The sequence below is a fragment of the Vicugna pacos genome, chromosome 9 (assembly GCF_048564905.1).
Source record: "Vicugna pacos chromosome 9, VicPac4, whole genome shotgun sequence".
Taxonomy (NCBI): domain Eukaryota; kingdom Metazoa; phylum Chordata; class Mammalia; order Artiodactyla; family Camelidae; genus Vicugna; species Vicugna pacos.
The window spans coordinates 57,858,620-57,878,490 of record NC_132995.1 but is presented as its reverse complement, the minus strand read 5'-3'; the positions used below and the strand labels follow the sequence as shown (position 1 = coordinate 57,878,490).

At 46.9% G+C, this 19,871-nt stretch overlaps 1 protein-coding gene across 11 annotated transcripts in view; it reads left to right on the top strand.

Moving 5' to 3' along the window:
* The window catches only part of MAB21L3 (mab-21 like 3), an 88,260-nt gene that overhangs the window by 15,565 nt on the left and 52,824 nt on the right, over nucleotides 1–19,871 (top strand). For 6 of the 11 annotated variants that reach the window (XM_072967943.1, XM_072967944.1, XM_072967942.1 and 3 more), the window contains 2 exons: nucleotides 2,327–2,505; nucleotides 2,973–3,167. In XM_072967943.1, coding sequence (XP_072824044.1) covers nucleotides 2,327–2,505; nucleotides 2,973–3,167 — 374 coding nt within the window. Of the gene's footprint in view, nucleotides 1–2,326; nucleotides 2,506–2,972; nucleotides 3,168–7,744; nucleotides 13,277–19,871 lie in introns of those variants that run through there. The other 5 variants (XR_012075879.1, XR_012075877.1, XR_012075876.1 and 2 more) reach the window with 2 other exon arrangements.

Genomic DNA, 19,871 nt, shown 5'->3' with positions numbered 1-19,871 from the left:
CTGAAGGTATGGCTGTTCCTGATTCCAGGTTTGTGAGGAGCGGTTTCTCTTCTGACTCACCACCGAGCGCAGCCCCAGCCTCGGCCCACAGCACCCCTCTCCCCTGTCCTCTCTGTGCAGTTTCTATACACAGAAGCTGTCAGCACCGAGGCTGAAGGCCATCAGGGTATTTTCGCAATTCTCCCACTTAATACTTGCCTGGATGGGTGTTCCTGCTTCGTTTCTAGTTTCAAATGATGCTCTGGCTTTCTGGCAATCTCTTTCACTACTTAAGAAGTAATGTTTTTAAATTTGTATGTCTTACAGGCAGTGGATTTGGGGCTCTCCATTCCAATGTATTACTCTAACCAGAAATCCGTCCTTTTCATTTCCCTTTTAAAATATTTTGTTTACTTTTGCACTTGCATGTATTTCTCATGGATAGAGTAAATTGAAGTAAAAGAGAAATTAGGATCTAACACAGAGCGGGGGTGGGTATAGCTCAAGTGGTAGAGTGTATGCTCAGCATCACAGGGTCCTGGGTTCAATTCCCAGTACCTCCTCTAAAAATGAATAAGTAAACCTAATTATCTGCTCTCCACCAAAAATAAAATAAAATGAAATTGTGATGAGGGTTAAAAAAATTTAACAAAAAATTAAATTAAATTAAATTAAATTAAATTAAATTAAATTAAAAAAAAAAAACAGAACCGGGGTGTGTATTACACACATACAGAGTTGTGAAAAATGCCCGAGCTACATAATTAAGTGAAAAACAAAATTGCTGAACAATATGCAATCCCATTTGTATAGGAAGAAAAGGACTTGTGTGTACTTTTTCTTGTCTAGACAGAATAGTTCTCAACAATTCCGTAATGGAAACAGCTCATGTTTAATGGCTCTTTACCACATATAGAATGCTTACACAGATTATTTGATTCAATACCCACAGCAACCCTATTAGAGTAAGAATCACTTTTCTAACTGTCCTACAGGTAAGAGAACTGAGATTTAGGGAGAGTGAGTAACAGGCTGAAGGTCACAAACTGAGGGAGCAGAGCAGCAGAAGCAGGGTGTGGGCCAGGCAGCTGGTTCCAACACTTGCTCACCCCCGCAGTTTGCAACACTGTTAATAGTGAAAGTGCAAATAAGAGATTCAGACCCAGCCAGGTTGGCGAGGTGCTTTCAGTAAATAATGCTGAAGCGCCAGACGTTGTCATGTTCCTGTCTGGGCATCTCTGATGAGTTGCAGACAATCAGCTCTTTATCACATCCCAGCCAAGGAAAGGAGTGTTTTCCTTTTGAACAACCTAACACAATCAATGAACGAGCTTCCATTTCCTTCTCTGAGCCAGGAAAAGCAAAAGACTAGATCCCAGTTCAAGACAGCTCATCCTTACCTGTCATGAAGGCCACCAAACAAAAAATTGCTGTGTGTCTTTTGAAAGAAGAGGGAACAAATTAGAAATGAATTCTCATATCTGAGCTGGAAAACTTTCCCAGATCCGTTTATTTTCGCTCCCTCTCTTTGCCTGGTTGGAAAAGACAGGGAGGGCTTCCTTCTGCTCACTTGACCCTTTAAGCCAGCGGCTATGACACACTTTGAAGTGTCTTATGATTACAAGGCTTATGATGATAAATACATCGGAGGCGAGGCTGGTTAACGCATGGTGGAAACAAATACCGTCTCTGAGGCTGTGACTCGGATAAGAGACAGGTTAAGCCGAGCTCTACCAAAGGCAGACGAATAAGTAAGGGGTCCGAGGCCGTCCTAAAGGGGGTCATACATCGGGGTGGAATGGAAGGGTTAGAGAAAAATTCTTGGATTTCACTTCCAGTAGCAAAAACTGTACCTTTTCTTTGTATTCTGTGTCTCTTTTGAGTTGAGCCTTCTAAAAAGAACCTTTTAATTTTTTTTAAAAAGTATCATTAAAGAGCTGGGGGAGACTGAAGAAAGAAAAAAGAGAACCCCACTGGGGTGGGGTTGGGTATAGCTCAGGGGTAGAGTGCATGCTTAGCATGCTTAAAGTCCCAGGTTCAATTCCCAGTACCTCCACTGAAAAAAGTAAAAAATAAAATACATTTTTAAATAATAATGATTTTTTTTAAAAAGAAAGAAACCCCTACCAACAGTGAGATTTTCCAGCAATGCTTCTATTAGTACTTACTTCGCTAATTGTCTAGTGTTGACATAAACACACCGCCCTTGGTGAGATACTGAAATTGTGAAAGTTGCCCCACCAGTTACAAGGAGCCGGTTGGAGCCACAGCTCCCAAATTCCTTCTTTGAAGGCTGGGACTGAGCCCAGCTTTGTCTTCTCACTGTCCATCTGTCATTTCCCACCAGGTAAGGTCAGCATGCTGATGGACAGCACTGTGGTTCGCGTTGCCGTGGAAACATCCTCAGGTCAGGTGGAAGCAGAGCTGACCCCCTCAGTGGAGATCCCCACCGCCTGGTCCAAGAAAGCCCAGTGGCCTTCGTGTCTGAAGCGCTGGCCTGCCCCAGAGAGAGTGCAGTGCATCAAGGTATCAGCGTGCAGGGCCCTGGCCCACCAGAGACGCTCTCAGCCTAAACAGCCACGGCACCGCTGGCTGCCAGCCAGCTCCAGAAGGAAACTGGGACTTCACTAGGTCCCCAGAACCTGCAGTGGCCCCCGAGAACCTGTTATAAATGCAGATTCCCGGGCCCTGCTCCGGACCTCCTGAATGAGACTCGGTGGGCAGGGCCCAGCAATCTGTGTTCTCACACGCCCTCCAGGGGACTCGGGGGCAGGCTCAAGTGGAAGAAGCACTGCCCAAGAGCAAGTGGACACAGCCTCCCCAGTTAATTGCCCACGAGCCGGGGCTGGCCCTGAGGCTCCCTCCGTGTCCCCGTGTGGGATGGGCTGCCCGCCCGGCGGCAGGTCCCCGACTCTAGTGGACTGCTTCGGAGATGGCTTTCTTCTCGGCCAGCATCATCCTTCTCATTTCCCACTGTTTTTCTCTCCCCCCAGTCATTTGGGTTTAGCTTGTTGGCCTGTTCAAACTATCACTGGCAGCTGAGCTTCCTGCGGGCCGAGCAGGTGCTGCTGGAGCAGCTGGATGAGGACGGGGGCTGCCGCAGGAAGTGCTTTCAGGCCCTGCGGCAGATGAAGGAAGACGTCTGGTGTCCCGGGAAGAGGCCTGTTCTCACGTCCCACCACCTGCAGGTGAGTGTGTGGCCGTAGTGCAGGCGGCCAGGGCTGCTGGGGCTGGCCGGGTCCCTCTGCATCCTGCATAGGGTGGCCAGAGCCCCTCGGAGCAGGGGTCTGTGTGTGACAAATAGGAGGGGGCACTGGTGTCTGCATTTGCCATCTCACAAATGATCACTCCTCACGGAGGTACACAGCCCTGCCCGGCTGTGGGTGTCCACAGCACCTCTGCCCAGGGTCACTGTCCTCCGCCTCCTCCCTCTCCCCTTCCAGTTCCCCTCTTCCCTTTTTTCCTTTCTGTCTCTCCTTCTCTCTCCACCCCACCTCACTCCCCTCCCCTCCTCCTTTTATTTCACTCAACCGTCAGCAAAGCAACACAAGTGCCCGCTATGCTGCTGAGGTTCAGAAATGAATTACAGCACATGGTCTCTGCCCTGAGAAATCTATAGTCTGGTGAGTTGCTGGAACCTCAGCTGGATCCACATTTCCCCTCATGGGATGACTCACTCAGGCCCTCCTTGAGCCCAAGTGCAGCCACTTAAGACACACACTCTGTGCAGAGGAGGAAACCAGGAAATGTTGGGCAGAAACATGGCGGCAAACCTCAACTTCCCAGTTGCCAATCATCAGGCTAGGGTTTCCCCTTGCTCCGCCTCCCCCTGCCCCAGACCCAACGTTATACAGCCACGAATGCCGTCACTCACTCGCTCAGCCAGTGTTTACCGAGATCCCCGTGGGCCCGTCGCCTGCCCCCGGCACCTGCTCCGTGCCGTGCACCTGGAGGTACAAGGTGAACAGACGCAGACATGCTTCCTGCTCTCGTGGAGCTTGTGGTCCAGCGGGGGAGACAGGCTTGGTCAAACAGTCCTGCAGGTGTGCGGGGAATTGTGCCATGTGGGGAACGCTGGGGAGGAGCGTTGCTCTTTGCAGGCTCAGGGCAGCAGAACCTCACCCGGACTAGGAGATCAGGGGCTCCCCCTTTGACCACACTCTCAACTCCTCTTTCTCAGATTTCCAGCGACACACGGTGAGCTGGACGCTCACGCAACACCGAGTGCAGCACACTGGGGTTGGGAGGTAGCAGACTCTTGCAGACTGCACGCCCAGGGCTAGCGTCCTTCAAGAGCTTCAGCCCTTCTCCCTGACCTTCCGCACAGGGGAGAGCAGGTCCCTGGGGCATGGGGCACTTTCCTTTCACGCTCCTCCCTGTGCCTCATCTCATTCAACTATTTCCCAGCCCTGTGTTCCTCTTTCAGCTCAAAGGCAAGCTATTTAAGGGCAATCAGCGCCCTTCTTATCTCTCCCAGTGCTTTGTATGTAGTCGTTGCTCAGTAAATATTTACTAAGCCTATGAATGAGTGACTTCACATTTTATTCCAGTTTTCCCTCTACAAAATTGCTAGCATTTGCTCTGTTTTCTTATCTTCTCCGATAACCTCTTCTCCCTGACCTGCCCAAGAATCTATCAACGTCTCATGCTGGGGCCTCTCTTTTCTGTTTCATTATTCTCGGTGTGAATGCACACACCCTAAAAACACACCCCTGTTCTCCTGGATTGAAGGCACGTACTTTCTGAAGATAGTTTAATACATTTGCGGGATTTAGGTTGCTTCTTACCTGCCCTTCCACAGGCCACCCTAGGCAGAGTCAGAGCTGGGAGGGAACCTCTTCTGTCTCATATCAAAACTCTTAACCGTTGAGTTCACTGCCCCACAATTAAGATGGACGGAAACGCTTTCGGTAGCACGGGTGTGTTCGGCAAGTTTGAATAGGGCCACCACAGGCCTCGCAGCCCTTGACTGCTCTCAAAACTGCATTCCATCCAGGATTTACTTGTATTCCTGTGGCTTTTAAATCATCTGGAGGATTTCAAGGCAACCCCTTCAAGGTCCTCTGTTTCAGTCTTCCCTAACCCACCCACATGGCAGAGTAAAACTGTGCATTCTCAAGAATGGGCATTTTAAAAGAGGGTTATCTGTTGAGAAACAGAAGTAGCACTGGCTGCCTTTTCCACTAGTCTTCCACTGCTGGTCCAAGGGCAGAATTCTCCCACATGTTGGGACTGGGACAGACGTGGCTGAGGGCAGTGTGGTGGTAGGCAACATTCCAGGTGAAGCTTGAGTGCTCAGATCCTCGCCAAGGCTTTGGTCTAGGCTGTAAAACAGCACCAGGAAGGATGTGCCAGTCGTGGTCCCCTCACTTTAAGGCTGAGCCTCTCCTGTAAGGTCTTCACCTCCTTCCCAAAAAGGCTCCTCCCTCAAAGCGACTGCAGGTGAAGTAAGAACTTACCTTTCATTGGCTCATATATTCTTAAACCCACTCAAAGGCAAACCTGTAAGAGGCTTGGTTATAAGAGGCTTAACTGATTGTTTGCTTAGGGAGATAAAAGCTTAACTACAAGAGGAATTAAAACATGTTTTTATATCTAGGTTATCTTGACTAGCAGGAAATTATCTCCAGCTCATTTACTCAAAACAATAAAGTCTAAGTCAAAACACATTCAGTATCCTGCTGTGAACCTAAAACTGCTCTCTTACTTTTTAGTAAAGACTATATTTTTAAAATACGTGACGTCTAAACCCAAACATTAATTATTTCACTGAGTCAGTCAGCGTTTGTTGACTGCCTCCCGCGGGCCAGTCCCTCTGCTTGAAGTTAGTGACGTCACGGGGAATAAAACAGGCACAGTCCCCTGCTCACGTGGAGTCCACCGGATAGTAGGGGATGGCACAACCACGTGGGAAAATGACTGCTGCTATTGTCACTGCTGCTTATGAGAAGGATGTGACAAAGGGAATGTTAAAGGGTGTCATCGGGAGCTCTGCTCTGATGGATGAGTTTCCTGGACAGGTCGGGGGAGGAAGTATGCTCCGTACAGAAGAAGTAAGATGCGAAGGGTCCTGGGATGGAAGACAACATGAAACGAAGCCAGTGTGGCCAGAAGGGGAGAATGAGGGACAACCTAGGGCAAAGTGAGGCTGGCAAGGAAGGGAGGGACCAGACCTTGTAAACCAAGCCATGCTCAGGATTGTGTTTTTAATTAACAAACACCAGGAAGTATTTTAGACAAGAAGAAACATAGGCTGATTGATATTTCAGAAAGATCACATTGGCTGCAGTGTGGATGGCGAGATAGGATGGCGACATCTTGGGGCAGAGTGAGTGGATGGCTGGGGCAGAGGTCCAGGTGAGACGGCGTGGAAGAGGGTGATGATGTCGGCCCTGAGAAGAAGTGGGTGGATTTGAGAAATACGTTGGCAGGAGGATTGGCAGGACTTGATCAGAGGTGGTGAGGGAAGGGGATGACTCCTAGGTTTGTGTCTTGCACAAGGAGCTGGAAAGGCAACTCTGGAAGCACATAAGGTGTGTGGGGGAGGGCCACGAGTTCAGTTTGGACATGTTGACTGAGGTAACTTTCAGAGTGCCGAGAGAGAGCAGGTAAGGGGCTCAGAGGAGAAGTGAGAACTAGAGGGACGAAATGGCAGCTCATCTATGTGTGGTGGGGATTAAATCCTCCTTTGTGGAAAGAAGATGAGTAAGAGGAGACGAGGGCGTGCAACTGAGCCCCCAAAACTCCAACACCAGGGCAGGTGAAGGAGGGTGAGCAAGCCAAGGAGTAGCTGTACTGCTCAGAGAAACCCAGAGAGTATGATGGCTTGGAAACCAAGTGGAGGATGGCTCAAGAGGGAGAGTGCAGAGGAGAGAACCACATTCTGCTGAAAGGTCAGGTAGGGTGGAGCCTGGAAGAGGCCTGTTGGATTTAGCAACAGGAGGATCATTGGACCTTAAAGAGAGCAGCTTTTGAGGACTGATGGGGTGGATTAAGGCAGGGAATCGGAGGAAAGGAAATGATGACAAATTATTGAGATGATTCTTTGTAGAAACCTGGATTTGCAGAGAGGTGAGAGTGCACCTCTGGATTTGCAGGAGGGAAAAGTGAGATTGCAGGGGCAGGAAAACTTGAACAGATATAAAAGCCAGTGAGAAGGGGAGGGTATAGCTCATGTGGTAAAGCACATGCTTAGCATGCACAAGGTCCTGGGTCCAATCCCCAGTACCCCCTCTAAAATCAAACGAGTAAGCTTAATTACTTCCTGCCCCCTCAAAATAATAATAATAATAATAATAATAATAATAATAATAATTTTAAAAAGCCAGTGAGAAAGAGGGAAATCAATCATTTACTGGAATAAATAAATCTTGGAAGGGGACAGCCCAGCCCTGCAGAGGGATTTGCGCCTGCTAGGAGGGTGCAGAGAGGAAGATGCTGATGAAGGCAGGATGCTGGTTCATGGGCATGCGGGTTTCCGGCAAAGCATCTGCAGGGGATGGGGGACTGAGTATTTAAGGAGAGTGGTGATCATTGGAGATGCCCGTGAAGAGAGAATAAAGTACCAAAGAGGCATAGGAGACCCGCAGGATGAGGCTGAGGGCCCACCTGAGGTCGAGCATCGTGAATCCACGGCAGAACCAGCTTGCCATGGGCGGTCCTGCCTCCTGCTTCTGAGGCCACGTGAGTTGAGTCACGTTCCTGAAGACACTCTCCTCAGTCGCCCCGAAGGATTGATGTCTGACACCACCTCTTCCTTCCACAGACAGTGCTCTTCTGGACTTGTGAGAAGTATCCCGACCCAAAGGACTGGCGGGTCTTCAGCAAAGCGTTCCTGCGCCTGGTGAGGAAGCTGCACAAGTGCGTGAGCCAGCACTTCCTGAAGCACTACTTTGTGCGCAAGGGCAACCTCCTGCAGTACGCCAGCCCGGCCAAGCTGGACGCTGTGGCCCAGAAGCTGGCCTCCTTCCTGAAGGACCCCCGGATCAGCCTACCTTGAGGCTGCCCTCCCTGCCTGGGAGGCTCGTGGACACCGCATTCAGGCTTGACCTCACTCTCTGTGGATCCAAGGCCAGCATCCTGCTCAGGAGAGAAGCAAGGGACGGCAGAAGAAATTACATCAACCTGTAGCACTTCGGGGGGGTGGTGAGGAGGACTGTTCCCCGAGACGTCTGGCCCAGGCCTCCCTGGAGCCAAGCAAGCATTACTGGCCCCACGAACTACCTCTCTTGGGGGGCCCTCACCAAGCCTCCCCAGGCTGCAGATTCTGAACTGATGACAGTTCTGAATGTATTTTCCCTTGCTCAGGCTCTGATTGTCTGACGGGGAGGATGTAGACCAGAACCCCTGAAGGCCAGGCATCACGCCTGCTGCCCAGGAATGGTTCTCCAGCCCACTGACCACGGGCTCGTTACTTTTCCATTTGTAAAATGGGATTGTTAATGTGCCGCCCTCAGAGCAGGGCTGTGAGCCTCCGGGACTGCGCTGCCGCCCTTTCAAGGGGAAAGCGCTGGATCTACACAAATGTCCATTGGTTTAGTGGCCGGTGTTTGCATCATCAGTACCTACGCCACTGGCTCGATGATTACGTCTGAGGGGTTAACATGCCTGTGTTGCCCCTGGGGCCCTCCAGTCGTAAACGGGGGTTCAGGCTTGTGGCCCTGCTTCCCGGATGTTCTCTAAGAAGGGAGGAATGGTTCCGATGAGGTGTCAGTCAAAGGTGAAATTGCAGTGACCCCATGACTGCCCTTCCTTGCTTCCCACACTGTGGGCCAGGGATGGGACCGCCTTCTGTCTATGGAATGAACTGGGTACGTGATCTGCAGGGAGTGACTTTGGTGTTGCTCACCTCTCAGTTCCTTCCTGTGCTCACTTCCTTCACTCACTCACTCACTGATAACATGTGTGCGCGTCAGGCCCTGGGGATGCAGCAAAGAGCAAGATGGACAAGGACTTACCCGAGGTGGATGACGCCTCATGGTAGAGACAGGAAATGAACAGCAGACCAATACACATGATTGTTACAAACTGTAGCACGTGCTCGAGCAGAATATTGGAATAGAGCCACAGAGAGATCCCTGAAGGATGAAAGGCAAACAGCTGAAAGGGAAGGAAAGGGGGCCGAGGGCAGACTTGGAGGGGCCAGCGTGAGTCAGGTCACTTGGCCTTGTAAAGCTGGTGAGGAATTTGTATTTTACTCTGAAATCAAAGATGTGACATTTGACCTCATCAGAGGCAGAAGGGTGCTATGATTTGATGTGCATTTTAAATGCCCGTTCTAGCAACTGTGTAAAGGGGGTCTGGGGACCCATGCGAGGATGGGGACACTGACGGCCCTTGAGCCCACCTGTTTTGAATTTCGCTGCGGTCGTCAAGGCCGCACATCCTGTGAAGCACATTGACCAGGAGCTCCGGGAGTTCTCATGAGGTCAGTGGTTTCTTCTGGCACTTGTATATGCTTCTCCCTAATTACTTAGAACATTTCCCCCAGACATATAATTTCTAAAGACATGAACTGCTGATTTTTTTAAAATCACATTTGAAAATGAAAAGAATTATTTTTACAAAAATACTGTCAGCAAGTGGTGGGGTCTTTGGACTACCAGCTAGGAAATCATGGTTTTAAAAAGTTGAACAAACCTACAGTAAGTTTATAATTTTTGAAAGCATGAAATGATGAGCAAACCAGTATTTTGTTGGGTCGTCAAAACCTGCATTCAAATTCTCATGTTCCTGGATCTTGGGAAATATAGTTTTTGGGAAGGCAGCAGATGTGTTCTTTTAGTGATGAAACCACTGGAAGCAAGTTTTAAAACAGCTGCACAGGCACAGAATGCGACAAAGTGAAAGCTGATTGCCTGTACCGTTGGTTTGAAATGTGTGTATGTGTATGGAAGGGAGTGGGACTGATACACTCCACGGTCTGATTCCAGGAGATTCTTGCCTCGTTTCCCTATAGATTTGTGTGTTTTGAAGGAAGTGGGGCTTTCGGCAGATTCCTGGGCATTCCTAAAGCTGGCCAGCAGAGGGCAGCAGGGGACTGCATATGAAAAGAGCCGGGTTCCCACCCATACTCCCCAGAGCCCAGCAGGTGTCACCCTCTCCAGCCCATAAGTTGCATCTGGCTTCTAAAAGGGGATAGGGGACAGGATTTCAACTGATGCTAAATTGTTGGCCTTTCCTGCCATTTTGGCCAAAATTACAGTCTTTCTGATTAAACCTCATATTTAAAAAGGGAGTCTATGAGAGGATAGTCCATCTATTCTGTTTCCTGGGACTGACTGCACAGCTCTGAAAAGTCTGATAATATTACTCCTTTATTTGGGTCAGCTTTTTTTTTTTTTTTTTAATTCTCCAAAAGCCCTTTCCATTCATTTCCATTCTTCTAGACCCAGGACTGTTTTTTAGTGGAATGATGGGCATTCAGATGCTGAGACTGATCTGCTTGTATTTGCATCCCAGCTCTGACAAGGTAACTGCATGCCCTTGGCAGGTTGTTCAATCTGAGTCTCCATTTCTTTATGGGCATTGTTATGGGCTGAATTGTGTCCCACTCCACCCCCTACCCTCGCCCCCAAGTTCAGGTGTTGAACTTGGAACCCCCAGTACCTCAGAATGTGACTGTATTTGGAGCTGGGGCATTTAAAGGAGTAATGAAGTTAAAATGAGGCCAGAGGATAGAGTCCTAATCCAACAGGGCTGATGTTTAGAAGGGGAAGAGACACCATGAGCAGGCGTGCAGAGGAAAAAAGGCCACCTGCAAACCAAGATGAGGACTCAGGAGAAACCAGCATTGCCAGCACCTTGATCTTGGGCTTCCAGCCTCCAGAATCTTGAGAAAATCATTTTCTGTTGTTTGGGTCGTGCTGTCTGTGGTATCTTGTTATGGTGAGCCTGGGAAGCTAGTGGCTCCTATGCGATTATATACCTCACCACTTTGATGGGGGGGATGGACAGAATACTGGATGTAAAAAGCTCTTCATTTACACCTGTCACGCAGTAGCCATTGAATACACGTCCAGCGTTTTAGAGGTCTGCTCCTCACGTCCGCTGGTCCACCTCTGCCATTTCTGCCAACTACCCCCACTGCACAGATAAATCCTTCGTAAAGGACTTGGAAACCATCACAAGGAAAACCTGCACAAAATTCCACCAGCTATTCCACAAACCCATCTTTTCCTTTGTCTCTCTTGCTGCAATAGAGGAAGCGTCTCTCCTGATTTTTCCATGTGCGATGGGCTGGTGCCTCCCAGGCTCTCCGGCTGTCTTCCTGTAGCACCCTCCACAGCTTCCCCCACCACCACGTGCCTCTCTCTCCCCTTTCTCTCTCTGGCTTCCCGAGTTACTACATACATCCTTACCTCCTCACACTTCTTTTATTGTAAAAAGTCTCATACATGTGAGAGTCTACACTGTTTCAAGAATTATAATAAAACAAATACCAATATACTCACTATCTGGGTGAAAAAACAGAATTCTCCTAGGTGCCCCTTCCATTCCCTCGCCCCCTCCCTCCCTGACATAGATAATCATGATGCCAAATGTTCTGAGTCATCCTGCTGTTTTTCTGTAGTGTTACCACCTGCCATAACTCACTGAACCTAAGCCTCCAGCAATTGTGAGGTGCATCAGTATTTCATGTCTAAGAAAGAAAGTGCTGTTAAGGCTGATGACAACACACAACTGCTTATAAGATGCACCCTTATTTTAGAGAATTAAAAGGTGAACAAGTGTATTTTAGAATCAACAAAATAATGGCCCGCATCCATCCTGATGTCTTTTTCATTTTGTCTGGTTTTAAGTTTTACGTAAATGGAGCCAAACTGAATGAAGCCTTCTGCGATTTGCTTCTTATGTCCACAGTGTGCTTTTGAGACTCCCCTGGGCAGCTGTGGTGTGTTCCTTTTAGCTGCTTTACACTATTCCAGTGTAAGATTATGCCAGTTTATATATTTATGTTACTGCAGTTGTTGGGCATTTGGGTTGTTTCTAGCTTCAGTGATCTGAACTGTTTTTATGCAGTTTTTTTATACATGTCTTCTGATGCACTCAGGTCTTTTAAGGGTCTACACATAACAGTGAAGTTTCAAGGAATAAATGTATGTTTAAATGTATGAGATAATGTCGTCATATTTTCTGAAGGAATAACAGTGATCTAAATTCTTCCTTTTACTGTTGGTGAATTCTCAGTGGCTTTCTCGATTATAATGGAGCACATTTTGTGTCTGGTTTAAGAAACTTTTCCTATTTTGTTCTCTAAAGTTTTACAGTCACGCCTTCCACCAGAGTTAGGAAGTGCCCTCTATTTGTTCTATTCTATTCCATTTCAAGCATAAATTATTCTTGAAAGTTTGGTAAAACTGATCTAAGAAGCCAGGCGGGTCTTGTGTTTTCTTTCACAGAAGATCTTAGACTATTCATTTATTTTCTTTTAGGGATTAAAGGATATTCAGGTTTTCAATTTCTTCTTGAGCCAGTGTTGTCAATTTGTATTCTACTAGAAATGTATCTGTGTTATCTAAGCTTTCAGATTTATTGACCAAATTGTTCATAATATTTTATTATTATCTATTTTAAACTCATGCGTCCGTGCACATCTTTCTTGATAATCAGAGACTCATCAAAGAAGATTAGTTTTGTTGATCCTATCCATTGCAGACTTGCTTTCTGTTTCGTTAATTTCTGCTCCTCTCTCTCTATCCCCCCATTTTCCTTAGCTTTATTCTGATGTTCTTTCTATAACTTCCTAAATTAGTGCTTAGCTCAGAAATCCTCAGCTTTTCTTCTTTTCAAACTACTTAAACGTCCTGTTCATACCACGTCAGTGGAATTTTACAAGTTTTGGTATATTTCACAAGTTTTCATCTTCTTTCAATTCTGTTTATTTTCTAATTTCTACCATGACTTCCTCTTTGACTCACGAGGTGCTTTGAAGTTTTTAAAAAGTCTTGTTTTTGTATGTTTCTTATATATTTCACATATATTTCATATATATTGGGTATCCTGGTTATGTTTTTGTTACTGATTTCTAGCTAAATTGCCTCGTTAAAAAAAAGTGGTCTGAAAGCCTCAGTCCTTTGATATCCCTTGAGGCCAGCTTTTTAACCTAGCATTTCTGCACTGTTCTATGTGCATACAAAGAAGGTATGCAAGTTTAGATGCAACGTTCAAGAAATGTCAGTTAGATCACACACTGCTCAAATTTTCCATGAAACACAGATTTCCTTTTGACTGCATTTTCCACCATTTACTGAGAGAGTTGTTTTAAAATCTCCCATTATGAATGTGGATTTTTCCATTTCTCCTTATCATTCTGTCAAACTTTTACTTAGTATATTTTGAGGTGATATTGTTAGGGACATACAGGTTTAGAATTTTTATGTCTTTCTATTTAAAGATGCTATCATTATAAGGTGACCTGTTTAAAACTCTTGTAAACATTTGCCTAAACATTGATTTTTGTCTGGTGTTAATACAGGGACACCGCTTTGTGCTGGTTACCTCTTGCCTAACATATCTTTTTCCATCCTTTACCTTTCAGTCTATCTATGTCTCCATGTGGTTGATAAGAGTCTCTTGTAAACAACTGATTTTCTAAAAAATCCCATCTGACAGTTGAGGGCTTCACTTCTAATGCTTAGTCCATTTACATCTGTTCTGATGAATAATGCATTTGGATTTATTTGCTTAGCTCTTGTTATACACTTTCTACTTGACCCATTTCTTCCTCTGCCTTCCTTTTACCCTCTAAAAAAGTAATGTTTTTTTTCTTTTTCTTTTTTTTCATCCTTTTTCCCCCTTACTAGTTTGGAAGGCTCATATCCCATCTCTGTCCTTTTAATAGTTGCCAAGGCTATTTATACATATAGACTAAATTCTAGAGTTAAAAGTCAACAACACCTTTACCCTCCTTTCTAGCAAGATAGGCTTGGCTGCTGCCGGGCCCCCTCCCATGGTACCTACTGCTGTAACCCAGGATTTTGCTTCTAGCCTGTCTGCCATCCTCCCACCCCCAACATACAAACACATATATAAATGGGTATTTTATTATTATTTTATAAATAATATTTTATAAATATGTATTATAGATATTTGTTTTAAGTGTTACATTATAATTTTATAATATTATATAAGTATTCTATTTTGTAAATAATAATTATTCTTTTCTTATTTTACTCACATACCTGCCACTCTGTTTACTCGCCATTTCTTCTGAATCTCAAACTTCCAGGCGGGGATCATTTCGCTTCCGCCTGGACTGCATGCTCCAGCATGTGCTGTCGTGAGAGGACTCAAGGGTCAGCTCTCTGTCTTTATTTGTCCAAAACTGTCCTCCTTCACCTTCATTCTTGAGAGTCCCTCTGAGTGTTCAGTTATAGGTTCCCACCGTTTTTCTCAGCAGGTTGAAGATATTTTCCACTCTCGTCTGGCTTCATGGTTGCTGTTTACAAGTCAGTCTTTGTCAGGCTGTTGTAGACAGTTTGTGTTTCTTTGTGGAGTGGCTGCCTTCTCTCCCCTGCTGCTTTTCATTTCTTCTCTTCCCCCTCTCCGTCCTCCTTCCCCTCCTCCTTCTCCTTCCTCTTCTTTTCTCTCTCTCTCCCCTCTCCCCTCCCGTCTCTCTTTTTCTTTGTATTTGTTAGGCTTCCTAAATCCAACGAATTATCTCCAGTATTTTAGAAAAATTATCAGCATTTAACACTGAATGTTGCCTCTTTCCCATTCTCTCCCTATTCCATTCTAGAAGAAAATCCAATTTCAAGGTAGATTCTATCATGCTACCCTCTGGCCTTTTAACTTTCATAATTTGCATATCTTTATCACTCCGAATGGCATTCTCAATCATTTCTTTGGCTCTATCTGCTAGTTGACTAATTCTCTCTTCAGCTGCATCTTCTCTGGTGTTTAATCCATCCGCTGAGTCATACATTTTTAGTGTTATGGTCCTCATTTTCAGTATTTGGTTATTTCTCACACCTGCCTGTTCATTCTTTAAAGTCTCTCATTCCTGTTGTTAAGCCTCTAATAACATTCATGTTGTTAAGCCTCTCTTCTTGTTTAAGCTTACTAAACGCAATTATTTTATATTCTCCATCTGAAATGCAAATATCCAAAATCTTTGGTTGTTTTTGCCGTCTATTTTTTTGTTGATTTTCTACTGATTGTCAGTCATAGAGCTTGTTTCCTTGTCTGTTTTGTAAATTTTTAAGGTGAACTGTTCGTTTTTGCTTGAAACTTTGTCCGTGAGAATTTTTCGAGGTCTGGATTGAAGTTGTTTGAGGTACCTAGAAAGGATGTTTTTTACATTCTGCTGGTTATCTGAGAGCATTGCCAAACCAAAACCATTTAAATTAAATTTAAATGCTTGAGATTTTTCAAGCCAACAGACAGATGAATTCGGACAGAAAATATCTGAGGCTGTGGGGGGAGGACATAGCTCAAGTGGTAGAGCGCATGCTTCACATGCAGGAGGTTCTGGGTTCAATCCCCAGAATCCCCATTAAAATAAATAAATAAGTAAACCTACTGCCCCCCCCCCAAAAAACCCCACTAAAACTGAAAAAAGGAAACATTTGAGGCTTGCTTATGGTTGCAAATCCTGGGAGGATTGTTTTTCTCCACCCAGAGCCAAGGTCAAGCCAAGCTAATTGCCTTCTTCATGGCGAATTTATTCTTATTCACTTTTATTCTGAGGATATAGCCTTCTGAGCTCCAGATGTATGCAGGAGAATACCACTAGGCTTTGCTCCATGGTATTATTTCATGATCATGATCTCATCCATCCCCTAGACTTGCACAGCAGCCAGTGGAAGGCCCGGGGCTCCAGGAGGCAGCATACCCTTAGGTAAAAGCGATCTTTGTTCACTCATCCCCCAGGGTTCCTAGTTTAACTTCATTATTGGAGTCTGTGGATTTATTGCTTTCATTCTATCTCAGGGAACCATTGATAAAGCTTTTAAGATACATATATTTAACCCAGCACTTGAGCTCTCTTAGTTGGGAGGGTCATCGGAACACCTAATCTGCTGTACAACTAGCTACAGAGCCCAGCCCAAGCCAGCTGGAAACTTCCTTCAAACATCAGCTCAGCTGAGGCTCCTGCCCAGCCCTACACGCCAAATCCAGTGCCACTTCTCAGTCCTCATCTTGCGCAGCTTCAGCCCAGTCCACCTCTCCTCCTGTCCCATCTTCTCTAGCTTCCTGTGACGCCCCTCTCTTGCTTCTCACTCTGCTCCTTTCTCATCTCCCTTCTGGCTCCTTCTTGGCCCACCCCTAAATGCTGCCACTCCTCCCTCGAGGGCTCAGCCCTGGGCCCTCTTCTCTTCAGACTCTACACATGCAGCCTAAGCCATTTTACCCACTTCTGTGGCTCCAGATCCCACCTACAATCCCAGGATGTCCCAGTGCATAGCTCCAGCCAGGCCCTCCCTGGGAACTGCAGCTCATCCCTGCAGAACGCCTCCAGCTGACGTTCCACAGGCCGTTCCACCCTAACAAGTGTCGCCCCTGCCCCCAAAGGGCAGAGTCACGTAATCCTTATCGAAAACGCCTCAAGCTCATACTCTGCTTTTCCAGGTCAGTCCTCAGCTCCCAGTCCTGCAGTCATATCCCATCTCACTCACACTAACACCCAAAGGCCCTGGATGAGCCGGAGCCCCCTCCTCTCTAAATCTATCTTCCCCTCCCTTTCCCCTTTCTCACACTCATCTCCAGTCACACTGCTTCCTTCCTTGTCCTTCCTAGAACACTCTAAGCATGACTCCACCTGAGAAACTTTATACTCACTTCCCTCTGTCTGGAGACCTTCCCTAATGTCTTTGTATAAAATTGTATCACTGGTCCCCATCCCCTCCTCACCCAGTCCTGACATGTTCTACACTCCTCTGCTTTATTTCTCTCCATAGCACTTGACACCACCTGGATACTCTATTTAACTATCTGTCTGCCTGCCTGTCTGTCTGTCTGTCTGTCTGTCTATCTATCTATCTATCTATCTATCTATCTATCTATCTATCTATCTCCACCAGAGTGAAAGCTCCATAAGGAAGGGACTTTTACTTGTATTTTCAAGGTTGTATCTTTACAACCCCAGGCACATAGTAAATACCCAATAAATAATAAAAACATTTGCAAAACTTTTTCAAAAGTTGACCATTCAAGTCTCAAGTTTCTTTGACTATGCATTAGGGGTTTTCTTTCTTTCTTTCTTTCTTCCCTTAAAAACATTTGAATCACAGAATTTTCTAGCTTGAAGAGATAGTAGAGGTCTTTACCTTTAGAGTGAAGGAAACTGAGGTTCAGACAGGTTGAATGACTGTTGGGGTGCAAATCACAAACTTTGAGGTAGTTTGTAATTGAAAGTCTAAAATGCTTTTCCTTTCAGAAATCCTTGAAGTTTCTCAAATACAAACCTAAGAAATGTAAGAAATGAAGTCTAAGTCAGACTGTGGCCAGGCATACTTTTTTGGGGATTCTATCTGTGCCCTCTGCTCTGACTCAGTGCGCTCACCCTCCACCCTGTTTCCTCTTTCCTGGTGTCAGGACATCAGTGTGGGTGGGACCCCTTATGGGAGATGGGGACTTGCTTTTGTTTCTTCCCTTTCTCTCTCTCCCTTTCTCTCCCCAAAAAAGAATTAGAAGAATCCTGTCATTTCTTTTTTCTGAATTTGAAGTGTATTGGTGGGTTTAAAAGACACAGGAATGTGGAAGAATTAAGAGAAAGAACCCTAATGGCCACAGAAAGATCCTGAGTATCTCGTGGGCATCTCCTTTGCTTTACAGCTGAGAAGGGAGAGGCCAAAAGAGACGAGGGAAAATGATGTGCTCAAATGTATTATGCCCCAAACTGAACTCCCGATTTCCCCTCTCAAACCTGCCCTCACCTCCATAAATGGAATCATGATTCAACCATTGGCTTCAGCCAGAAACCCCGAAGTTGTTCTTCATCCCCTCCTTCCATCACCCTACACCTTCAATCCACCAGCAGACCCTCTTAGCTCTGCCTTCTAAATATAGCCCAAGGATGAGTCCCCACACCCTCCAAGTTGTCCCCACCCTAGGCTAAGTCACCTTTGCTCCTTTCCAGACTCTGCAGGGATTTCCTAATCGGTCTCCTTGTACCCACTCTCACCACCCCACCTGATCCCACCAGTCTTCCCCACACAAGAGCTGGAGTGGCCTTTCTCACATGCACATCAAATCATGTGTTTCCCCTGCTCCAATCCTTCCAACAGCTTCCCACCAGTCTTAGAAAACACCTGAAGCTCCCTTCCATGGCTCACAAGACCCCCATGGTCCGTTTCCCCCTATCTCTGCCCTCGCCCACTACTATTCTCCTTCACTCCATGCCAGGGACAGGGACACTGGCTCCCTAGTTTTGTTTCAAACACACCAAGTTCATTCGTGCCCCAGGGCCTTTGTACCTGTTTGCCCCTCTGCTCAGAAATCCCTTGCCCCATGTGTTGACACAGCCCACTCCTCCCTGGCCAGTCTTAACACAGTTAGCACCCCATTGCTCTGCCCTCGTCTTGCTTTACGTTCCCCGTAGTGGGTTGCCTGGTCCCCTGTTAGGATGTAAGCTCCGTGCAGACCGAGAGTTGCCTTGCTCACTGCTGTATCTCCCACATCTAGAGTGATGCTGGTGAATGGCAAATGTTCAATGCGTATCTGTTAAATGGATGGAAGAATGAATGATTTTGCTCCCTGACAGGCATCTGCTTCATGGCAGGGCCTGGATCTGAACCCAGGTCTTCTGACTCTCAGGCCAGGCTCGTTCCCCTACAAAGTAACATTTTGAGAGGTTGAAGAATCATATCTATAGAGAAAGAGAAATTACCTCTGGCTCCAGAAGCCTCTTTTCCAGGAAGGGCCTGGCTCCTCTCAGTGCAGGGCACAGCGCGGTGCAGCGGCGCTGGGGTGCTCACTCATGCTGCAGAGGGTCCGCAGGGCACCTCAGCCTCCCGCTGCTGCCAGTGGGGGTACGGCCGCTGCATATTCGTTGCAGTGCTGTTTGCCGAACACAGCTAGCTCAGCTGTGATCCGACACATGAGTTTCGTAGACTGTGAGCAGCACACACACACGCACACGGACACGGACACGGACACGAACACACACACTTTGCATTTAAACAAAGCATGTCAGAAAGGAGCTCAGGTTTTCACCCTCCCTTCCTGCCAAGCCTGGGGACAAACAGTAGTGGGCTTGGCAGAAAGTCTCTGAGTCTAGACCCTTCGTTTCCTCGCATTCAACCAGCTTTATTTTTGGCTGTGTGACTTTCTTTTGTGAGCTTGTATCTTCTGTGTTCAGAGTTGGGAACCTGTGAGTCTCCAGTCAGGACCCTCCCCTTGAACACCGGTACAAAAGACCAGGTCAGAGTGCTCCAGGGAAAGAGACTGTCGTTGTAAATAGCAAAACGCCTGGACAAACTAACGCAGAACTCGTGCTGATCAGGTGAAATGGCACAGAGTGGTGTTAGGGTATTAGGTCCAGCACTCAACACACTGCGTGCTCGCTAGAGAGTGCCCCAACGTGCCGTTGCAGACCTGGGAGACCAGCCCAGCAAGCCAGGCTGCCCTGGGGGAGGAAGGCACCGCTTGCGACATTTGGGGGTGGGGGCTGGGGTCACAGGGAACTGAGCTCGGGCTCCCGCGCCTCTTCCCGTCCTCACAGCCGCGCAGGCGGGCCCCTCCTCTGCTCTTCCTCTTCCTCTTCCCTCTCCTCTCCTCGGCCCACGTGCTGAGATGCGAGGGGCATCACAAACGCTCCCTGCCCTTGCCTCTGTCTGTCCAGGGGCTGCCATTAGTGACTGGTGCCCTTGGTGACCAGGACCCGGGCTCTTAAAGGAGTGAGAAAGAGCAAGAGAAGGGGGAAGCGGGCGCACTGCGGCTCAGCGCGG